This window comes from Lissotriton vulgaris, chromosome 7 (assembly GCF_964263255.1).
Source record: "Lissotriton vulgaris chromosome 7, aLisVul1.2, whole genome shotgun sequence".
NCBI lineage: Eukaryota > Metazoa > Chordata > Amphibia > Caudata > Salamandridae > Lissotriton > Lissotriton vulgaris.
This window is the reverse complement of record NC_141695.1, coordinates 4,795,677-4,819,029: the sequence shown is the minus strand read 5'-3', so window position 1 is coordinate 4,819,029 and position 23,353 is coordinate 4,795,677. Positions and strand designations below refer to the sequence as shown.

The 23,353-nt window shown below is 44.9% G+C and overlaps 1 protein-coding gene across 1 annotated transcript in view; it reads left to right on the top strand.

Moving 5' to 3' along the window:
* Positions 1–23,353, top strand: part of LOC147700479 (putative cation-transporting ATPase 13A4) — a 941,662-nt gene that overhangs the window by 315,247 nt on the left and 603,062 nt on the right. Inside the window, exon 10 of the mRNA XM_086929645.1 lies at positions 5,199–5,369. Coding sequence (XP_086785771.1) covers positions 5,199–5,369 — 171 coding nt within the window. The remainder of the gene's footprint in view (positions 1–5,198; positions 5,370–23,353) is intronic.

Below are 23,353 nucleotides of genomic sequence, written 5' to 3'. Positions count from 1 at the left end.
GTGGAGGTTGATTTTGGCGGTGTGGGAGTACTTGGTGAGCGAGAGGATCAGCTGGGTGTCGTCAGCGTAGGCGATGATGTTTAAGTCGTGCCGTTGGGTGACGTGGGTGAGCGGTGCCATGTAAACGTTGGTCTGAGGGATGATCCTTGGGGTACACCGCAAATGATCTCGGTGGCTCTCTGTGTTCTCCCGGTGAGGTAGGAAGTGATCCAGTCCAGGGCCTTTTCTTGGATTCTGGAGTCGTGGAGGCATGTTTTTAGGATCACTGAAATAATATCGAAGGACAAACTATCGACTTGCAAAAATATCGTGGACAAAATATCGACAGTCAAAATATCAAGTTTGTATCTACAAACAGGTAAGTGCAAAAATATCGAGTACAAAATATCGTTTACAATAATATAGTTGTAAAAAATATCGACTTTATTAAAAACAGTGTTAAATTAAATTACTATTCAAAGTTAATTGCTAAAATATACTTAGAAATACTTAAATTAACTTATAATAATTAAATAATAAATGAAAATAATAAAAATAATTTTTTACAATCTTATTTGTTAAAACATATATATATATATAGTAACATACTATAATTAAATAAGATACTATTATATTACCGTACGATACCAGAAGTGTAAAAAATACTATTCCCACTCCAAAGAGTGCAAGCGTAGGGAAAGCATTGGATAGCGTAGGGGTTAAAATTACTATTCCAACTCCAGTGGGTGCAACAGTAGGGAAAACTGACCCTGAACCCAAAAAATACCCCTTTACCCAAGAACTGAAAACTGACCCTGAACCCTAAAAATACCCCTTTACCCAAAAACCCAAAACTGACCCTGAACCCTAAAAATACCCCTTTACCCAAGAACTGAAAACTGACCCTGAACCCTAAAAATTCCCCTTTACCCAAAAACTGAAAACTGACCCTGAACCCTAAAAATACCCCTTTACCCAAAAACTGAAAACTGACCCTGAACCCTAAAAATACCCCTATACCCAAAAACTGAAAACTGACCCTGAACCCTAAAAATACCCCTTTACCCAAAAACTGAAAACTGACACTGAACCCTAAAAATACCGCTTTACCCAAAAAACCCAAACTGACCCTGAACCCTAAAAATACCCCTTTACCCAAAAACCCAAAACTGACCCTGAACCCTAAAAATACTCCTTTACTCAAAATGAATTAATATTATTTAATTACCAATTAATTATTCATTAACAATAACAATAAAGTAAATATATTAGCACATTAGCTGTAATTAATTTAATTTAATAATTAATATTTTTTTCCCCAATTAATTAATTAATAACTAAAAATTATATATATAAATAAATTACTCTAATTAATGTAATTAACTAATTAATATTATTTAATTACCAATTAATTACTAATTAAAAATATGTACAAAATTATATTAATTAATTAACTAATTAATATTAATTAATTACCAATTAATTGTTAATTAAAAATATTTACAAACATATATTAATTAATTAATTATTATTAAATTACTCCCCACCCTTATCCCCTATTAACTCAACATCCCGCTCCTAAACATTAACTACAATTTATATTACTATTAATAATACATTTTTTTTTAACCTTTTTTCTACATATTATTTATATTTTTTACTTTGACTATTTATCGATATTTTCTCTTGTCAATTTTTTTGAGTCGATATTTTTGTACTCGATATTTTTTTATCATTATTTTATTCGATATTTTGACCAACGATATTTTTGTTATCGATATTTTATTTTTTTCGATATTTTTAACTCGATATTTTGTCCATTCGATATTTTGGAGTCGATATTTTGTCTGTGCACCGTGTTTTTAGCATGCGGTGGCAGACTGTGTCGAAAGCGGCTGGCAGGTCTAGGAGGATGAGGGCTGCAGTTTCTCCGTTGTCGAGCAGGATCCTGATGTCGTCAATGGTGGCGATGAGGGCAGTTTTGATGTTGTGGTTGCTACGGAATCCGGATTGGCACGGGACCAAGATGATGTTCTCTTCGAGGAAGCTGGTCAGTTGTTTGTTGACGGCCTTTTTGATGACCTTCACCGGGCACAGGAGCAAGGAGATGGGTCAGAAGTTCTTTAGGTCCTTGGGATCCGTCTTGGGTTTCTTGAGTAAGGCTTTGATCTCTGTGTGTTTCTAGCTCTCCGGGAAGGTCGCTGTCTCAAAGGAGATGTTGATGGTTTTCCGGAGATGGGGTGTGATGGTGCTGCTGGCATTGTTGAAGATGTGGTGTGGGCAGGGGTCTTCTGGGGATCCGGAGTAGAACGGTGTTCATGATCTTGATGGTGTCATTGTCTTGATGTTGGTCCATGCGAGCAGGCGGTTGGTGCGGGCGGTGGCCATGGGGGCGGGGGTGCCGGTGGTTGCTGGGGTGATGATGGCGTCAAAGCTGTCGTGGATGTCTGCAATCTTGTGATAGAAGAAGGTGGACAGTGAGTCGCACAGGTCTTGTGATGGTGGGATGTCGTTGGTGTTGGAGAGTTCCTTCACGATGCTGAAGAGCTCTTTGTTGTTGTGTGCGTTGTTGTCTATGCAGTCTCTGAAGGTGGTCCTTTTGGCGGATCTGATGAGTTGGTGGTGTCGGCGGGTGGCGTTCCTGTGGGCTGTGTAGCTTTCCGGTGTTCTTTCGTGGGTCCAGTTTTTGGCAGGTTCATTTGGAGGCCTGAAGGTTTTCGGTGAACCCGCTGGATCTCTTGCTGGTTTGGGTGTTGGGGGGTTTCTTGAGCAGGGCGAGGGTGTTGTCGCAGTCATCGATCTACTGTATGAGGTTGCGGGCATCGGTGTCGGGGTCGGTGGGGTCTGCAGGTGGGCTCTGGGTGAGGGTGGTGGTTAGCTGGTCCTCGGTGATATTGCCCCAGCTGCGGGGATGTATCGGCTGGGTGCGGTGGTGGGTTTCGGGAAGGTGTAGTGGATGCAGTGGTGTTTGGTCCAGTGGAGTTCTGTGGTGTGGTCGAAGGAGACGTGGGTGCTTGCTGAGAAAATGGGGTCAAGTATTTGGCCGGCAGAGTGAGTGGGTGTTGTAACGAGTTGTCTGAGTCCGAGGTTGCCGAGGTTGTCGATCAGGGTGGAGGTGTTGAAGTTGCTGTTGTTCTCGAGGTGGAAGTACATGGAGGCAAGGGCGTGTGTGCTGTTAAAGTTGGTGATGGAGTCGCTGAACTGAGGTCAGGGTCCGGGGGGGTCTGTAGATGAGGATGCCTCTGAGGGTGGTGTTGGGATCGATGTGGATCGTAAAGTGCAGGTATTCGGCGGCGCTGAGGGTGTCGTCACTGTATGTCGAGATTTTGAGGGTGTTTCTGTGGATGATGGTAATTCCTCCACCTACTCCGTTGGTGCGGACCTTACGGGTGATCTTGTAGCCTTCTGGGATGGCTATGGCGATGTCGGGCGCCAAGGTGGCGGTCAGCCAGGTCTCCGTCGGGAAGGTGACGTCTGGGGCGTTGGTGTCAAGTAGGTTCCAGAGTTCGACAGCATGTTTGCGGGCGGAGCGGGTGTTGAGCAGAATGCATCTGAGAAAGTTGGGTTCTTCGGTGGGTGGGTTGGCGGGCTGGATGCTGGTGAACCTGCAGCTCTGGCAGGAGAAGGGTCCGGGGCGGCAAATGGGGCAGAGGGGGCGGGCCGCAGGGTACGCAGTGGTGGGAAAGAGCGTGGATGGGGCGAGTGGGCCCACAACGGGATACAGAAGGCAAAAGTGGGCACAGAGGGACACAAAACAACTGAGCAGGTAGGGGCACAGAGCGGGGGTACACAGGCAAAGTGAGGCACAGGGGGCACAGGTACAGAGAGCACAAAAAAGTAAAACAAGCAGGCGCAAACCAGTATGAGCGGCAGCAGTGGCTCAGGCACACGTGAGGGATGTGTGTTGGCATGGGGGAGAGACCCACCTGGTGACTGAGGAAATCTTGATGAGTAAAAATGTATGCAGAAAACCCCTGCACCACGCTGAGAGAGCAGATGATCCTGTGATGCTTGTGTTTGCCATTCCTAGTAGACAAAACTATATGTGCTGTGTTTACAGTACCAGGCCGAGGCGTGTGGATCAGGGGAGGCATATCATTGAGGCTATGCTGACCCAACCAGCCCTGCAAGGGATGCAGAAAACCAGATTTATTTAGTCTGGGTAGAAGAGTCGTCTCCTACGAGTACAAAACAAAGCAAGGATAAAGCATTCTAGTATGTGTCCCTCAAACTAACAGTGCAGACTACAGAACAGCAATGTCTAACTATAAAACATGCAGGTGTGGCATTTAGAGAAAAATATGTCCAAATCACCATCCCGGAAAGATGCTGACTTATAAAGGAACACTAACATGGGAAAGAAATGTATCTCTATGACCATTTTACCATTACCACCTAGTCAAATTCACCTAGCACCATGCAATTATGTGAAGAACCCCATAGAATGGGCAATTTTTTGTCTAGTTGTAAAACCACACAGAACTCACCATTCATTGGGGTTTTACTGCATGCATTTACCACTTGCTGTGAGCGGGTGGCAAATGTACACATGGGCCTGCGGCCGCCTACTTTAGATCCCCCTGCTCCATACTTTGTTCCTCTGCTGCCTCCGACGTCCGACCCCTTGTGGCCCTGACACTGGAGAGGCTCTGCAGACCCAGGAAATACTTCACATTTTTGTGAAAAATAGCTTTTTCAAATCACTACATTCTGTGTAATAAATGCACACCAATATGTAATACTTCTCTCTCGTGCTCGCTCTCTCATTCTCATTCTATTTTCATTTGCTTCCCTTACTTTCTCCTCAACATTTTGTCTGTTGTCGCTACACTTTCTTCCACTCGCCGTTCCACTTTTTTTCTCTTCATTTCTCCTAGCGCTTTATCTTCTTCCCTCTTTTTTCCTTTCTCTAGCTCTAGTTCTCTATTTCTTTAGTTGTGCCCCTCTCTCTTTAACTCTTCTCTCAACATTTCTGTTCTCTCTTTTCACCCTTCTTAATCATTGGATAGCTTGGAATATTAATTGTGATTTCTTAAGCAAGTGAAAGGGTGTTGCCTTTGTGGCGGAGTGCACCTAAACGCAATTAGGCACGCGTTTTAGAATACTGAGAAACATTTTTGTGTTTAAAATGTCACTTCATGGACTCACTCTTGATAATGTTTTAATTCTGCCAGAGGTATGTAAGCAAAGTCATGCAGAAGTATACTTTTTCCTTAAAGGGGAGAGTGTTCCAGTCACAAAGATGCCATTGCCTGAAGCAGACAGCTCCATGCCCTGGAAGGTGTACAGCGGAGAAGATTATAAGAGGCACATCCTGTTCTGTGGCACCAACCTCATCCAGAGCAAGGCATCTGCTTCCGGCCCCGCGAGAGCTGTGGTCCTGCAAACTGGTAAGTTTCCTAAATCAGCATTGCCTTTGTCTGTGATATTAGTTCCACTGAGCCTTTTTACAAAAGTGCAAATTGTGCAAATAGGGTCCAGAGGTCAAGAATGCAGGAATGTCTATGTCATGATAGGTATTTATGTGCTAACATACCTTCATGGCTATTGAACTGAAGCTGACTTGTGAATCCAGTTTTATACATGGTTGGGGATACTTTATTCCTTATAATGCACAATGAATCTCTTTCTGAGTCTGCAGCAGAGATCTTTATTATGTCTGTCCTATGAAAACAAAACTATATACCATCCACCTTTGAAATTTGGCAGTCGGAAGTTTAAAGCAATTTAGTGAAGGAATATTCCAATGTCCTTTTATCATGTGCAAACATGCTGGTATTTATTCCTTTCACAATAACGCAAAAAAAATGCAGTAAAAGCAAGTAGACTTTATGGGGCATATTACCAAGCATAAGCGATAATTATCGCTAAGCTTGGTTAGCAGCAATTATTTTAACGCTGTGCATCGCCTATTTTTATCGCTTAGGAGCCTTGCAATTATCAAGGTTTATCTCCTAAGCGATAAAAATCGCCGCAAAGCATGAATATCGCTGAAAAGTCAGTGATATTCATGCATTACCGAGCTAATGCTCTTAGCCATGTTATCCACCTACCATTGGATAACATGGTTAACAACTGCTCTGGCCAGACGTTAGCTTTTGGAGATATTCGCGCTTAGCGCGAATATTTCCAAAAGTTGGTAATAGGAGATAGCGATGTTAGCGACTGGAAACAGTCGCTAACATCTTGGCACGCCCACTTTGCATGTCATTAGTGATAAATATCACTGACATGCAAAGTGGGCCCCAAGGTGATCACTATCTCCTACTAGCTGTCGCTAACTGGTGTTAGCGACAGCTAGGTGATAGGGCGATAAAATGATTGCCGCTTTAGCGGGAAAAATTCCAGCTAAAGCGGCGATAAGGCCCTTGGTAATATGCCGCTATAGATACCTACATCCTTTTTGGTGCGAGTGTGAAAAAGAAATAGAGCAAGCAATGTCTGTGCAGGACAGAAGGCAAACATTACAAGCACTATTTCTGATCAATTAGGTGTAAAAATACTGTAAGTATCAATATATGACATATACGTTTAGAGTTTGAGGCAATATTCTGTTCAAATTTCTTTTTCATAAGTAGCACAAATATTGCAACTGCCTATGGGTGAAGTGCGGGTGTGGGGCCAGAACAGAGTTGACAGTGTAAGTGAGTGTAAAATGAGGCACGAGGTACCGGAAGACAAATTTATTCTGGTTGTCCTCTGCCACAATTAAAATAAAGATTAGTCTGTACTCGCTGGAACTTAAGTTTCCATGTACGAGACAGTACTAAGGTGTAAGAAGTGAGGTCAACATGTTTCTCGCTTAAAGTTCATGACATGCGATTCTTCAGGACCTACAATAAAGCAGAACTACTGTCTACAAAAACTTGACCCGGTGGTGAGGGGTAGGCACTAACCGAACTGACACAGGCTGATGAACCTAAGGTACAATGGCTTCTCCCCTGATGTCAGACCCGCTGGGCACTGTTGACACCTATTAACTCTGATTATTAGGCAAGAGCAGGTGTTAAACAGGTAGTACAATTTGTGTGCTTTTTGTAAACTGACACTTATGTAGGTCACTTACACCATCTACTCTGTTCTGGCTCCACACCGCACTTCACCCATAGGCAGTTGGATAAAAAGATCTCTGTCAAAGAGCCCCTCTTTGAGGTGTTGCCCGTTGGGAATTGCACCGCCGACCCATCGAGGAGCATTGCCTATGATGAAGCATGACACCCGCAAGGGTGTGTGAGGCCATTATATCCAACACAATGGATACCCTGAGTTAGTTCTCTAATGAGAACTGCACCCTGCACCCTAGTGACCTTCTTGAAACAACCACCCCCCCAGGAACAGCCCAGTCCTCCTTTGTTGGCCTCATTGTCTAGGGCTCTGACTGTGGCTGGACCTTCCACTCATCCCTTGAGTGGTAATCTCAGCCCTCTGGATCATAACCGATCCCCACTTTCCCCCTCCTTTTTTGTTGTAACATATTTATAAGGTCATGAAAACCACGTAACATGGTTTTATGTGACCTTATAAATATGCCAGTGGCACGTTCCGGCGACGCAAAAGTGCCAGAGCGGCCTCATAAAGGATCCCCTTTATGTTTTTTCTCTGATGTTCGTTATAAATTTATGTTAGAAACAGTTGAATACGAGTCCGTTTTTTTTGTAAGAAAAAAACTGCAGTAGCTCAGAATGTGAAGAAAGATGCCGAAAGGTTCTAGTTTTTCTCTATTTAAGGAGTTCAACAAATAAATATATTCGCTCTGCTTGAAATTGTAAGCTTTTAAAATAGAGCAGAAGAAAGGAAAGCAACTTTACATTTTTCGTTGCTTTAAACAGCTGATCTGTGACCTGAGTGACCTGATGCGCCTTCCCCCGGGCTCCGGCAGCAGGCGCTGTGACATCAGAATCCACGGTAATGCCCTTACAGCCGGGGAGGTCTGACATGTTTTCTGCATAAGCGGCAGCATGATGCGTTATAAATCAGCGACTACAAAGAAATCAGCGACTGCCGTTTATACAGGGATTAGAGAATCAAATGTATTATATGAGAAGATAAGATAAATATGGACAGGTTTTACTTATCCTGGCAGTGAAAAATCTCCAAAATCTTTTTTCTCAGTGACAAGGCTGGCTGTCCCATAGTAGAGCACTGGGTTGTCTTATAACACCAAATAGCCATGTTGGGGTAGCTAGAACAATGAATCGAGGATTGAAATTAGTTCGAGAGTAAGCCGCAAAGCCTGCGCGAAATGAGTCTCAACTCGGACGTTTCTCAGCGTGCTCATCACTTATCTGTCACCAGCCCAAGGAGTCCCAGGGCACGAATGCAAGTGCATCCCCAGAGAACATGGAGGTACCTGGCCACTCCCTGTCTCAGGTGATCTACTCCAGACTCGACACCTGCATCCATCAAGACAAGTCGTTACCCGCCGTCGTCCCGATTCACCACACGGCTGGCAATGCTACCACGCCAGTCCTCATCAAGTGCGTCTACCGGCACCATCTCGAACACACATGGAATGGAGTCCTACACTATTGCCAAACCAGCCAACAAGAAAGCTCAGAGGATACCTGCTAATTTAGGGGTGGAAGCTGCCCCAGAACTGGTTTTACAGGGGGCGGTTCATCATTTCCCTAGACACACCTCGGGTGTGTGCTCAAAATGTTGGCTTGAGGAAGAATGCCAACCCATGTTAGATTTTGGGAGAGAAGGGAACTCTGGGATTGTTTGGGGCCAACACAATGGAAATAATGTTAAAGATGACAGAGTTGCCCCTCAGACGTTTTTTTCCTGTTGGTTAGGGAGTCCTGCCACTCAAACTAGCTAGCACTAGCATAAAAGTGGCACCATTGGATAGCTTCTTCAGAACACTGCTGAACCTGTGGAAAACAGAAGAAGGACTTCACATGCTAAACCAAAGGACTGGAACTCAGAAGAAGGACAGAGTTTGCTGTTTACCTATGAAACCCTAAGTTCTGGCAGGGGTGGCATTAGCCATGTGCAAGCTGTGCACCTGCATAGGGCCACCAAACCCCAGGGGCCGCCACGCCAATATATATCCTTAATATAATATTCCTCTGAGGATGGATACATATTTGCATGGCGGCCCCTGGCAGGGAGTTGGCGGCCTCTGGGTCTGTTCCACTCACAAACACCCTGACTCCACCCCTCTTCACTGGTCTTCGCGCTCCACCCCGCCCAGACCCCTCTTCCGTGGCCCTCCACCTAGCTCCCTTCCCAGGGCCGCCATGAGCCTAGAGTCGCCCCTGGTTCGGGGCCTGCTCCCATTTGAACCCAGGACAAAAGCCTGGACTCCAGGGGTAGTTGTAAAGCCAACTGTTAAGCACCTGGAAACAAAAAAGATGCAAGAAGCCTGCAGCAAAGAAGAGCTCAGCTGACCAGTTCCAACTGGATTTGCTCTGGACCCTGATGGTGGCTTCTAGGAGATTGAGTTATGCCGTACACAGTGGTGCCCAAAAGGTACAGAACCCTTAGTCCTTTGACCAATGCAGAACAGCCCCCCAGTGCCAACAAGGCCTCTGTGGGATCCAGCCAGCAGCCCTCCTCGCAGTTGAGATCATTCCACCAGAAAGAAAGACCAAGGGCCCAATTTAGATCTCAGCAGACAGGTTACTCCATCACAACGGCGATGGATAACCCATCCGACGACATATAAAACCCAAAGGATATCATGGGATTTATAATTTAGCAGACGGGATATCCATCGCCCTTTTGACGGAGTGACCTGTCCCCCGGGATTTCAATCAGGCCCTTAGTCAGAAGGTAAACTTTTGTCCTGGACAAACCTGGTCCCTGAATCTGACCCGCACTCCATTGTAGTTAGCCTTAACGTTTGACATTTGATACCCGCGGTTGTCATTTGGCACTTTTTGGAGCCAGAAAACTCTAAAACACCTAAAAATCATATCTCTAACTCACCTCATCACATTTTGTTTACTTAGAGATAAAAATATATTTGCTATTTCATGAAATTGAAGTGCGATTTTTATTGTGGTTTTTCTACCTATTTACTTTTTAGGTACTGGTAAATTCTTTACACCTGTTTTCCTTTGAGTTGAGCCTGACTGCTCTATGCCACAGCCACCCTGGACTGAGTGTATGTTGAAATTAAAGGGACAGATTTATAAGCCCCCTACACCACCAGTATGTCACTTTTTGTTACATAATGCTGGCACAGGCGGCTCCTCCATATTTACAAGGGCAGGAAAAGCCACCTTGCGTGATTTTTCCTCTCCTTGTAAATATGGCCCCTTCACAAACAGCACTTTGCATTGAAGGGGCGTGCTATGTGTGTTGCTGTGGGTGTTCCCATGCAACACCCATAGAACAAGACACAGCTCCAGATTTATGGGAAATCGTAAATATGTAGCTGTGTCTAAATGCTACGCCACCCTAGAGGTGGCGTAGCGAAGCGCAACGAGGAGAAATGTTTTCATTTACCTCTTTCAGAGTGTAGTGTAGTTCCTATTTTCCCAGTAGGCTCTGCGCATTGGAATAACATAAACAGCAGTGCAGACGTAGGACTGAGGTCATCTAGGTCTCTACTGACTATGTTAAACTTAATTTAGGTTTGCGCCAGCTACCTCAGAGGTCACTAGAAACTTTCTTGAATGAATAGGGAGGGATGAACTTCCCTGACTCAGACAAGAAGGGATTCAGTTTCTGACAACCGGATAAACAAGACAACTTTGCTCCCTCAGAATAAGAGTGTATCTCTAGAGTCGTGTGAAAACAATAGGCAGCTATTTCACTCAGTCAACCGTGACTGTTTCAGGTGTATCGTGTGTTCTTATCAGTTTGTTCAAAGGCGCTCTAGGAAGAGGGTTTGAATAGGATCTTGAATTTCAGGAAAGGTGTTGGTCGTTCTGATGTGGGGGGGATGGAGTTCCAGATCTTAGGTGCATTTCCCGCAAAAGATTTAGTTGCGGTTTTGTGTTTCTGGGTTTTCAGTGGAATGAGTAGTAGCGTGTTGGAACTCCTGAGATTCCTGGACTGACCGGCCCTTTTGACTTTGGCGGCCAGGTATTCTGGTTTGCCTGTGTGAAGGGCTTTATGCGTGAGGCAGGCCGTCCTGAAGCTGGCTCGCAATTCCATTGGAAGTCAATTGAGTTCCTGGAGTGCGGGAGAGATGTGCTCGAATTTCTTAGTTCCTGTGACCATTCTAGCTGCGCCATTGAAGGTAGTTTTCAGGGGACCTAGGTGAGATTTTGCTGACCCGGTCAGGGCTGCGATTCCATAATCAATTCTGGAAAGAATCAGTGCTTTGGTGGCCAGTTGAAGGTCTTTCAGGGGAGGGAAGGGTTTTATTTTGTATAGAAGTTTCAGATAGAGAAAAGCACTTTCGGTGAATCTTTTAATGTGTTTTTTCATGTCCAATTTGGGGTCTAGGGGGATACCTAGAGATTTCACAGAGTCCGTTGGCATGAGGGTGCCATTGAGGGCGTCAATCGCTTTGAGCCATTCTTCGATTTGGGGGTTTTCATCTCTGTTGGAGATGAGGAGTACTTCTGTTGTCTCTTGATTAAGTTTTAGGTGCTTCATTGTGATCCATTGTTGGACCTCTTTGAGCGTGCCATTTAGTCTGTGAATGTCATCAATGGAGGTGGTCTCCAAATATAGCTGTATATCATCCACATAGAGGTGGAAGGGGATGTTAGAGTTCCTGAGTAGTGTGGTGAGGGGTTCCATGTAAATGTTGAAAAGTTGGGGGGAGAGTACTGACCCTTTGTGGAACACCTCTGTTGACAGGCATGGGATCGAATTCAAGGTTTTTAATTTATTCTTAGTGAGCTGTTGAGGAGAAAGGAAGAGAAGCAGTGGAGGACTGTCATTTCAATGCCTGCTCTTTCTTGGAGGACTTTGAGGAGCAGGGTGTGATCAACTGTATCAAAAGCGGACGATAAGTCTAGGAGAATGAAAAGGCAACATTGGTCTGAGTCAAGTGACTTATGTAGATCGTCTATGACATTTAGGATTGCGGTTTCAGTGCTGCAACCCTTTCTGAATCCCGATTGGTGTGGGTCTAGGAGTTTGATGTTCTCCAGGTGTTGGGTTAGTTGTGGACACATCTTCCCAGTATTTTGGATAAAAGAGGAAGGTTGGATAGAGGTCTAAAGTTATTCATATCCTCAGTGTCTAGCCCTGTTTATTTTAGAAGCGCCGTAACTTGGCCTATTTTGAAGCAGTCTGGTATGATTCCCGAGCTCAGTGAGCTAATAATGATCTTGCACCAAATTGGGGCTAAGATGAGTTTCAAGTCTTTAACCAGGTTCGTGAGAAGCTGATCTAGGGAGTGGGATGCGGGTTTAGAATTGGCGATTAGATTGACTATCTCTGTTTCCTGGATGGGGGTGAAGGAGGACCGGCGTTTAGGATAATTCAAGGGGGCACTGTCCTTAAGTGCCGGTGTCTTGGTCTCAGTGGGAGGAGAGGGATTTGTGCTGAGAGAGAGATCAATCTTGGCGATTCTTTTCGTTGAAAAAGATGTTGAAGTTGTTGCATTGTTCTTTGGATGCCACTATATCAGATGTCGTCGGTTTGGACGTTTGGCTTCTAATCATATTAAAGAGTACTTTGGGTCGTTTTTTGTGTTGTCTAAAGCAGAGCAGAAGAAAGTTGTCTTTTTGATCTTAATGTGCTTATTGTATTTTCTGCGAGCTGCATTTAGTTGATCACAGTGGAGGGTGGAGGAGTTGTTTCTCCAGATTCTTTCTACGGTTCCTAGATGTCTTCTTTCTTCATTGATGTCAGTGGTGAACTATGACCTGGAGGGGGTGCTTCTGGCTTTTTTTAGTTTCAAGGAAGCCAGGTGGTCCAGGGTGATCGTCATGTTGGGGAGGTAGAGAGAGGTGAGTTTGGTGAGTTTGGTAGTTGAGAGATGCTCCGTCAAGCTATCCCTTCTTCTAGGTTGGCCGAGGGACTTGGGCAGTGTTCCTGACCCATTTGGGTGGGGCCTGTTTAGGGGGTAAGCTTAGGACCGGGTGGTTGATATGGAAAAGGATGATGTGGTGATGTGACCAGTCCACGGAAATGATATAGTCAATAGTGATTATGTTTCTTTCCGAAATGATTGCGTCAAGGATTGCTCCTCTGTGGTGTGTTTCTTCTGAGCAATGCTGGGTCAGATTATTTTCTAGAAGGAGGCTGTTAAGAGATTGAATGAGCGGATTTTTGTTTCATTCCATTTTATGCCGAGAATTATGCTGCTGGCGTTGCTGAGTGCGCATTGGGAGATCCGGTCAGAGAGGTGCACTCCGAATTCGTTGGAGTTGCCTGGTGTGTGGTACAGGAAATGGCAAAGTAGTGGTCTGTTCGTGCATGATTTGAAGTTGACTGAAAGGCATTCTAAGGAGCTATATAGGCAGAATGAGCTCTCCGTGATGGAGAGGTTACTTTTGTGAATGATTGCTATGCCTCCGCCTCTTTGCTCAATTCTGTCTTTGTGGATTAATGTAAATCCGGGTGGTATCAGCATGTCCATGTTGGAGTAGGACAGGGTGTTTAGCCAGGTTTCCGTGATGAAAGCTACATCTAGGTCGTGGTAGAGGATAGTTTCTGCTACTTCAGTTGCATGTTTTGTGGCAGATCTGCTGTTGCTGAGCATGCATTTAATGGGGAGTTCTTCTTCAGACCTTGACTTGCTGGGATGGATTCTAGGAAGGGAGGTTAGATGGGCTGGGAGTCTAGGGACTCTGGGGGGGTTCCTCCCAACACCTGTTATTACTGGAATCGTGGATTTGGGTGAGGAGTTCAATGGGGGGGCATATGCTAAGGTAAGTGGTGTCGCTTCCTGAAAGGGATGTGTGGATTTGGGGGAGGGGTTTGTGGGGGGGTCAGATGGTGAGGCGAGTGTTGACGCTTGCTGATGGGAAAGATTTGGTTTTGATCTTCTTGGTCGGTCTGCTCGGAGCTCGGTCCCTGGTTTGATGGATGAAGGACGGGATCTGGGGGGGCCAGGCTCCCACTGGGGGAGGGATATTACTCCTTCTGGGTTGTGAGGGGATTGGAGGGCCTACAGAATGTTGAGTGGGCCTTCAGATTGTAGCTAGGGAGGATAGGGTTTCGTTCAGGCCTTGTACCAAGGTTTCGAGCTGAGATTCAAGGAGGTTGAGGCGTTGCGTCAAATTGTCTGTGGGGGTGGGAAGTGTAATATGGGCGATGCTGTGCGCTGGGGATGGGGATGCAGTCCAGTCTTGTTGGATGATGGTGGGCGAGCTGCTCGGATTGTTGAATCTAAGAGGGCTTAGGGGAAGAGGGGTCGTTTCTCTGGTCGAATGTCGAGCTTCATTGGGGCTGGGGGCGGAGAGGGGCTGTGAAGAGGTTATATTTAGGAGTGGGGCTCCTCCCTGGGAGGAAGGCTGTGATTGGTGGGGGGGGTGGGGATGGACGGTGGGTGGAACCTTAGTCCGGGGGCAAGAGTGGTGGTAGGTGCCATTGGAGGGCAGGGGAGGGGTTCGGGGAGAGGGCACGGGCGGGGACCATTGCCATGGGGGTTGATGGAGGCTCCCAGGGGGTGGGGTCCGCGCATGAAGTGTTTTATGTAATATTGCCTTCTTTAACGAGAGGAAGAAGGAGTCGAAGACCTCCAGGTTATCGTTTTTTGCCTGTATCGGGATAGTGCCATTGTCAAAAGGCTCACACGAGGTCCATCGAAGCCGACGATGCTCCCAATGCCCATCCACCTCAGGAGCCGCCTAAAGGTACAGTTAGGCCAGTACTGAAGCGGGGGGGAAGGATAAAGAGAGAGAGACAGCCGGTAACAACACTGGTCTCTGGTCTTCGGTGTCTGCTGGTTATGTGGTTATTCAGCACCTGCATACATGACAAAACTTAATATCCACACTATAACATTCTATTAACAAATCTTATATTTACTTCGGGCACTGTAATTACCTGTGAGACCTGGCTATAAGCTTTTCTCCCATTAGTAAGTTACACGCCTGCTAAACTCAGTCATTTAGGTGACTCTGCTCCTGAAAAGGCATTTAAACAGTTACCCTCTCAATTAGTTGAAATTCACCCAGACCCTGCCCTAGTATTTAGGCTCACCTATAATGACTTAGCAATTGTAGGAATGATAATCTTAAGAAATAAAATATTCCAGTTGAATATGTCCTCAACTACCCTTGGAAATAACAACCCAAACAAGTTCTGTGAAGTTCTAGCATCAAGACACTACTGTACAAAATGTGCCTTGTGAAAGTCTTGGTATATATACATTGTCAGAAAACGAACTGCTTCTGCCAGAGAAAAATTGTTCCAATGAATACCTGCGGGTGGCGCACAGACCTCAAAATTGCAGACTATGAATTAGTTTGTTCTTTCTTTTTCAAAATGACGAAATACAAGGATCACTGCAGCTCCCACGTGGCGCATGCGAAGTTGCTTGCAAAGGAATGACTGAAGTGCTGTGAAACACCACCACGGACTTCACAGAAAATGTACACGTCCCGGTGCGCGCTCAGTTGAAGTGCGTAGGTAGCCAGTTCTCCTCAGCTTTTGATCATTAGCTGCCGCGGAACGAAGTTCGGGAGGAATTTGACAGCCATGCTGCTGGTAATTCCGGAATGCCCGCAAACACTGCCTGAACATTAGCCTTGAAACAATGAAGGGTTTTTTCCAACGTGAATAGGTTTTTACCCTTGGACATTTGTGTCGCCTCTCTGACGCCCTGGGGATTGGAACCGTAACTGAACCCATAATCCTGACAGTGTACCGCCCTCCAAAAGGGGCCCTCCCAATTTTGGTTTTGTATGATACGTTTTATGGAAGATCTTAACTATTCTAGGTGCATGTACATTACTGGAGGGCTCCCAAGATCTCTGTTCTGGACCATACCCCTTCCATTCTATCAGATAGTACAATTTATTTTTAGAAATCTTTGAATCTAAGATTCTACTGACCTCAAATTCTTCATCTGAATCAATTCTAATATTGGTTGGTTTACCCTTAAGCCGAACCTTTGGAGGATTTTTTTTTTAATAATGAAACGTGAAAAGCAGGGTGAATTTTTAATCTGTTGGGAAGTTGCAATTTAACCACTACAGGATTTATTTTCTTTTGCACCTTAAACAGACCTATGAACGTAGGCTGAAACTTCCGGTTACCTTTCAGTTTTAGATGTTTGGTAGACAACCAGGCCTGATCACCCACCTCAAAACTGACTCCCACTCTTCTCTTTTTATCTGTCTGCTGCTTGTAGGATATCTTTGCCTTAGTTAGGTTAGTTTGTGCTTGTTGATAAGAACTTTTTATATCTGCTAACCACTCTACCACTGTTGGGCTCTCCTCAGTACCTATCATTATAGTGGGATGACGACCATAATTCAAGTAAAACGGGGTAAACCCAGTGGAGGCATGTATAGCGTTGTTGTATGCAAACTCAGCCGACCACAACAAATCTGACCAGTTTCCCTCCTGTTACAGCAAATACAATCTCAAGTATTGCTCCAGTTCCTGATTCACTCGCTCTGTCTGCCCATCTGTCTCAGGATGGAAACTGGTCGAGAATCGAGTGTCAATGCCTAAGCTGTGCATATAATTTTCCCAGAACTTGGATACAAATTGAGCACCTCTATCTGAGACAATGATTTGTGGGATGCCATGAATCTGAACCACATGTTGATTAAACAGTTTCACCAACTGCGGTGGGAATTTTTTCTAATGGAACAAAATGGCCTATTTTCGAAAAGGTATCTACCGATACGAGAATGGCGGTGTACCCCTGACTGCGTGGCAGATCTACTATTAAATCTAATGATACTGTATGCCAGGGCCCCGGGGCATTAGGAAGTGGTTGCAAAAATCCCTGTGGGGACTGTCTAGATGGTTTACCCTTGATGCATAATTCACAGGTTGCGACATACTGCCCTACCTGAGCTGCCATGCCTGGCCACCAGAAATATCTCTGTAACAACCGCAAGGTCTTTTTAGTGCCTTTGTGACCCGCCAAGTGATCGTCGTGACAGCCTTTTAATGCTTCTCTTGAAGCTCGCTTGTGGGTAAATAAAGGGCATCATCATAGTATGGTAAAGAGTTTCTGATGGATTTCCTTTCATCATCTATGGCCCAAATGTTCCGATCCTGAGGAGGGCATTGTTTCCGAAATTCCTTAACGAAATCATCCAGACGAATAGCTCCTACAATACTCTCCAGTGGAATAATTGGTTCATCCACGGGAATTCTCTTGTCGTCAGAAATGTTCATTCTGGATAATGCATCCGCCTTTCCATTCTTCATCCCCGGTTTGTACGTGATGACGAAGTCGCATTCTGAAAAGTATAAGGACCACCTCAATTTTCATTGTGTAAGGGTTTTGGCGGACTTCAAAAATTGTAAATTCCGGTGATCTGTGTACACTGTCACCTTGTGTTTTTCTCCCAGCAAATAATGTCGCCAGTCTTGGAACACTTCTTTCACAGCTAACAGTTCCTTATCTGCGATGGTGTAGTTAAACTCTGTCTCAGATAGTTTCCTTGAGCGAAAAGCCACCGGATGAAGCTGCCCAGTTTGCCTGTCCCTTTGAGACAAAATTCCTCTGGTTGCGAAGTCTGAGGCATTTGTTTCAACAAAAAACTCTTGTTCAGGATCCGGGTGCTTCAAAATTGGCGCTGTGACAGAAGCCATTTTTAGGAACTGAAAAGCTTCCTCCGCCTCAGTTGACCAATGAAAAACTTTCCCTTTCTTTAGGAGTTGCGTAATCGGCTGAACCTTAGCTGAAAAATCAGGAATGAACCTCCAATAAAAATTGGCAAAACCAATATTTGAATTTCTTTTATGTTACTGGGAGATGACCATTCCTGAACAGCTTGCACCTTTGATGGATCCATAGCCACTCCTTCAGTGGACAGGATGAATCCCAAAAATTCCACTTGCTTCACATGAAACAAACACTTTTCTAGTTTTTCGTACAAGTGGTTCTCCAATAATTTCTGCAAAATGGCTCGCACATGCGAAATGTGATTCTCAATAAAATCTAAAAAAATGAATAAGTCGTCTATATAGACGACTGCCACTCGGTCCAAATATTCTCTTAACACGTCGTTTACGAAGTGCTGAAATGCCGCGGGAGCATTGCTCAACCCAAAAGGCATCACCTGATATTCATAGAGACCATATTTTGTGCGAAAGGCAGTTTTCCTCTCGTCGCCCTCAGCAACTCTCACCAGATGATACGCCCCACGAAGGTCCAGTTTAGTATACACCTTGGCGCCTTTGACTTGATGCAGTAACTGGGAGATGAGGGGTAATGGATATCGATTCTTGATGGTCACAAGGTTCAGAGCTCTATAGTCAATACAAGTTCGTAATGAACCATCCTTCTTCGGCCGGAAAAACAGAGGCGAAGAAACAGGTGATTGTGACGGCCGTTTGAATCCAATTTTCAAATATTCATCCAGATATTCTTTTAGATACAAGTCAAGTCAAGTCAGAGAATTTATATAACGCACTACATACCCAGAGGGTCTCAAGGCGCTTAGGAAGGGGGGGGATTACTTGTCAAATATCCACGTTTTAAGTTGCTTTCTGAATGCTAGATGGTTCTGGGTAAGGCGAAGGTAAGCGGAGAGTGAGTTCCATGTTTTAGCAGCCAGGTGTGAGAAGGATCTGCCTCCCATGGTGGTCTTGTTGATGCGAGGTACAGTGGCGAGGGCTTGGCTGGAAGAACGTAGTTGGCGGGAAGGGGTGTAGAAGGACAGTCGTGAGTTGAGACATTCTGGTCCGATGTCGTAGAGTGATTTGTGTGCGTGGGTTAGCAGTTGGAAAGTGATCCTTTTATTGACGGGTAGACAGTGGAGGTCTTTAAGGTGACCAGAGATGTGTTTGTTGCGCGGGATGTCTAATATGATCCTGGCTGAGGCGTTTTGGATTCGTTGGAGTTTCTTCTGGAGTTTAGCGGTAGTGCCTGCGTAGAGGGTGTTTCCGTAGTCCAGTCGGCTCGTGACCAGAGAATGGGTGACTGTTTTCCTTGTTTCGGTGGGGATCCAGCGAAATGTTTTTCTGAGCATGCGAAGAATGTTGAAGCAGGAAGAGGATACGGCGCTGACTTGTCTGTTCATTGAGAGTGAAGAATCCAGGATGACGCCTAGGTTCCGTGCGTGGTCTGTCGGGATGGGTGCTTTTCCGAGGGCTTCCGGCCACCAGGAGTCGTCCCATGCAGAGGGGGATGTACCTAAGATGAGGACTTCAGTTTTGTCTGAGTTCAGTTTCAGACGGCTTTGTTTCATCCATTCGGCAACTTCTTTCATTCCTTCGTGTAGGTTAGTTTTGGCGGTGCTGGGGTCATTGGTGAGAGAAATGATTAGTTGAGTGTCATCCGCGTAAGAGATGATGTTGAGGTTCTGTTGGCGGGCGATGGCCGCGAGGGGGCTCATGTATACGTTGAAGAGGGTGGGGCTGAGTGAGGATCCTTGTGGTACGCCACAGATGACTTCAGTGGCCTCGGATTTGAATGGTGGAAGGCGGACTCTCTGGGTTCTTCCGGTGAGGAACAAGGTGATCCATTCAAGTGCTTTTCCTTGGATTCCGATGTTATTGAGGCGTTGTAAGAGAGTGCTGTGGCAGACTGTGTCGAATGCTGCAGAGAGGTCGAGGAGGATGAGGGCGACTGTGTCTCCATTGTCCAGTAGAGTTCGAATGTCGTCTGTTGCTGCGATGAGGGCGGTCTCAGTGCTGTGTTTTGCTCGGAAGCCAGATTGTGAGGAGTCGAGGGATTTGTTGGCTTCGAGGAAGGCGGCGAGCTGGTTGTTGACAGCTTTCTCGATGACCTTGGCCGGGAATGGAAGGAGCGAGATGGTGTAATGGCCGGATTTTCTGAGTAGGTGGGATCAGCCCCCAGGGGCCCCTCCAACCCAGCCAGAACGTAATCACATCCCTCCTCAGGACCAACTATCCAGGCACCTGGTACCTACCTGAAGATGGGGAACTCGCAATATACAAGCTCATATTATTAAAAACACCACTAAATCTATAGGGATACTAAGAATACTCACTGATTACTAGGGATATCCATACCCTACACCACACTTATTCACATCAGTTGGTCTCGCGGCCACCCTGACCCAGACCGTTCTACCCTAGGGCAGATATGACACACAATCCGGTGCGTCTACACACGGGCCTGCAGAACCCAATGCTCTCTTTTCCAAACTGTTTGCAATCCTGCAAAACTACACGCTAGTTCGACCTCCTAGCGCTCTCATTTATTCAAGCCACAATCTAGTGGGTATCCACACTGATCTCCTACTCAGTGCTCTCATTAACGCCGCATATCAACGACGACCACATTCCTATGAACACCTATACATATATATATATATATATATTGGGAAGTCTCTTCACTAAGGGTCTGCTACTACAATAATATTATGGGATGGTGTACTAACTTAGTCACTTGGTTGCAAGTCTCCTCTCTCCCTCACTATTACTTACCTGATCAGGGGTAGCATCTGTTCAAACAGTAATACCTACCAGGAAAGATTACCCTCACTGTATGGGGATAAAGATATACACACTATGTGATTGAGTTATTTCTTGATTTAAGCGCTCCTACTCCCTTTTGATCCATCAGTGGCTCAACAGCAACTGGCTTGAAGCCAGGATAACTTTATCATAAAAGAACTCATGCACACTAATTCACTAATTAATGGGGTCATTTATTATTAGTACAATATAAACCTTTACACAGAACTGACAAAGACTATAGGTAGAACACACCGTCGAAAGAGAAAAGATTAAACATAACAGGAACACTCCGCTGAAAGAGAAAGGATTTAAACATACAATGGCTTAGGGAATAAGGACAAGATTAAGATGCAAGTGTAAAGTAAACTAATGTGATGAAAACAATATCACCTGATTAGTGTGAAGTCTTGTTCTAGCTGTCATCTGGGTTCCTCTCTCGTCTGTGCCTTGGCTCATCTCAGACTCCCTCTCTCTCCTGCACTCTTGGTTACACCTCTGCGCTGATCACTCTGTCTCTGGACTCCTCTCCCCCACACGAACTGTCTCCACCTTCCATCTTCAATCTTAATGGTTCCTGCCGCTCTGATCACCGTTCATTCCACTAGCTTATTCACTCTGTCTCTGCGCCAATGTCCAATTAACTCCATCTGCTCCCATAGGTTAGTCCACGATCTCTCCTCCGTCTCTTCTAAAAGGCATTACTTCAGACTCCAGCTATTCACACCTCCTCCTGATAAGCAACTGCTTCTGACTGCTTCCTTCAGTTCCAGCTCACTATTCAACTCAGCTCTTCTCCAGCTTGAACCCTCTCTCTCTGCCATCTCCACTCCACTGCTTTCCACTCCTCCACCTTAACACGACTCTCTGGCTTCGCCACCTTCACTCGACTCCCTCTCTGCTTGACTCCCTCTCTGCTTGACTGACTGACTCCGCCTCTGCACTTCACTGATATAGAATGCTGTTTCCTCATGGAAAGTTCCAGCCATCAGCCTGCCGCCCACCAGATCTCTGCACCACTTCGCATCAAGGACACACACCCAGCTGGCCAGCCTTTTGTGGTGTCTTCAACACAGAGAATAATACAGCCTACCGATAAGGGCTGGCCCAGACCGGTTCTCTCCAAGTGAAAAACAGCCTTAACTATAAACTTTGCCTTTGCCCTGAAAAGCCTCTCAGCTTCATCAAGATGGAGTCCCTCTAGCTCTAGGCCTGTAGGCCTGAAAGGGGTGAAATGCTCCTTAGCTCTGTCAGAATACCTACATAAACCATACCAATATGTCTAATATGTCAAAGCCAATAGGCAATAGACAGGTTAAAGTCAAGAATAAAGGCATATTAAGCAGCTATCCTCTTCTAGATCTGGAAAAAAGGGCTTAAAAGGGCCAACACAGGCTAAGAATACCTATACTAGATGCGAGCAATATTAATGATCTATATCACTGCTAAATAAAGCCAAAAACTCTGCCATTACACTGCACCCTTAGATCCTTATCTTGCGAGCATCAGTAAACAACAACAACCATCTAAACAAACATCAACATAATCTATCCAACATAGGCTAAGAATACCTATCCTAGATGTGAGCAAGATTAAGATCTATATCACTGCTAAATAACTCTGCCATCCACCCTTAGATCCTTATCTTGCGAACATCTTATAAACAATAACATCCAAATAAACAAACATCAACACAATCTATCAACAAATCAAAAACTAAAAAACTCCCTAAAAACAATGACAACTCAAGGAAATTCCACCTGAAACTCAATGGTAGGGAATACAAACCTAACAACCAACTGAAAACAAATCAAAGCACCCTTGACTTGAATGCTGAAACATATCTGAGATTGGATCTGATAACAACAGAAACTAACCAAAGCATCCTCAAACTAAATGTGCCTCAACTTCTAGTGATAACTGGTGAAATCTAGTGATGTAGGGACTTATGTGTTGAATGAAAACAGCAAGGGGCCTAAATGGGGCCTACTTCGGACAACTTAAGCCTAAACGAGGCCTACCTACTATTGTCAACTTAAGAACTAAATGTGTTTCAACTCCTAATGAGAAAACAACAAAGGGCCTAAATGAGCCCTACCTACTATAGGCAACTTAAGCTAATGATGACTCATGAAACTATTGGTGTAGGGGCTTGTTTGTGGGATGAAAATAACAATGGGCCTAAATGAGGCCTACCTACTGACATTTGTCAATTTAAAGAAACTTTTTGGTGAAATCTGAGAAGTAGACATGACAAACTGTTTCAAGGTTTGGGCAAACATCAATACATAATCATACTAAAAGACACACCACCCAGAACAATCCAAAGTCTAAGGTAACCACCCTTTGATCAATCAAGGTGAAAATGTAAGAACAGTAAAAAAACAACCCCATTTCTACAAGATAGCTGGTGTAACACCAAGCTTAAAACATCCATTTTACATCATACTGTGGAACACATGTGTGCACCACCATTCAACATTGGCAAAAACTGTTTTGAAGAAAACAGAAAAACTATAATAGGTGACATGTTTTTAGCTTTAAAAGTGGGGCCTGCTTGTCCAAGGGATTATGCAACGAAATCCATGTATAATTCTGTCACAAATAAAACATGTTTGTGGTTTTTTTTTTTTAAAGTGGGGCCTGCTCGTAGTGATGTCAACAAAAAATGCAGGCCAAGGAATTATGGAAGAAATTGTTTTCTTTAAACAGTTCAAAGTTAATGTTGTTGATCAGTGTAGGCCACCACCCTGCATCTTCGGTATCCGGACACTTCCTCCGATGCGGCCATCCATCACCCTTCTGGTCTGGTCTGGTCTGGTTCCATCATCCAAAAATAATAAACTAAAATAAAAACATGAAAGTAAAAAACTAAAACAAGAAAGGAAGTGGGAGGGGG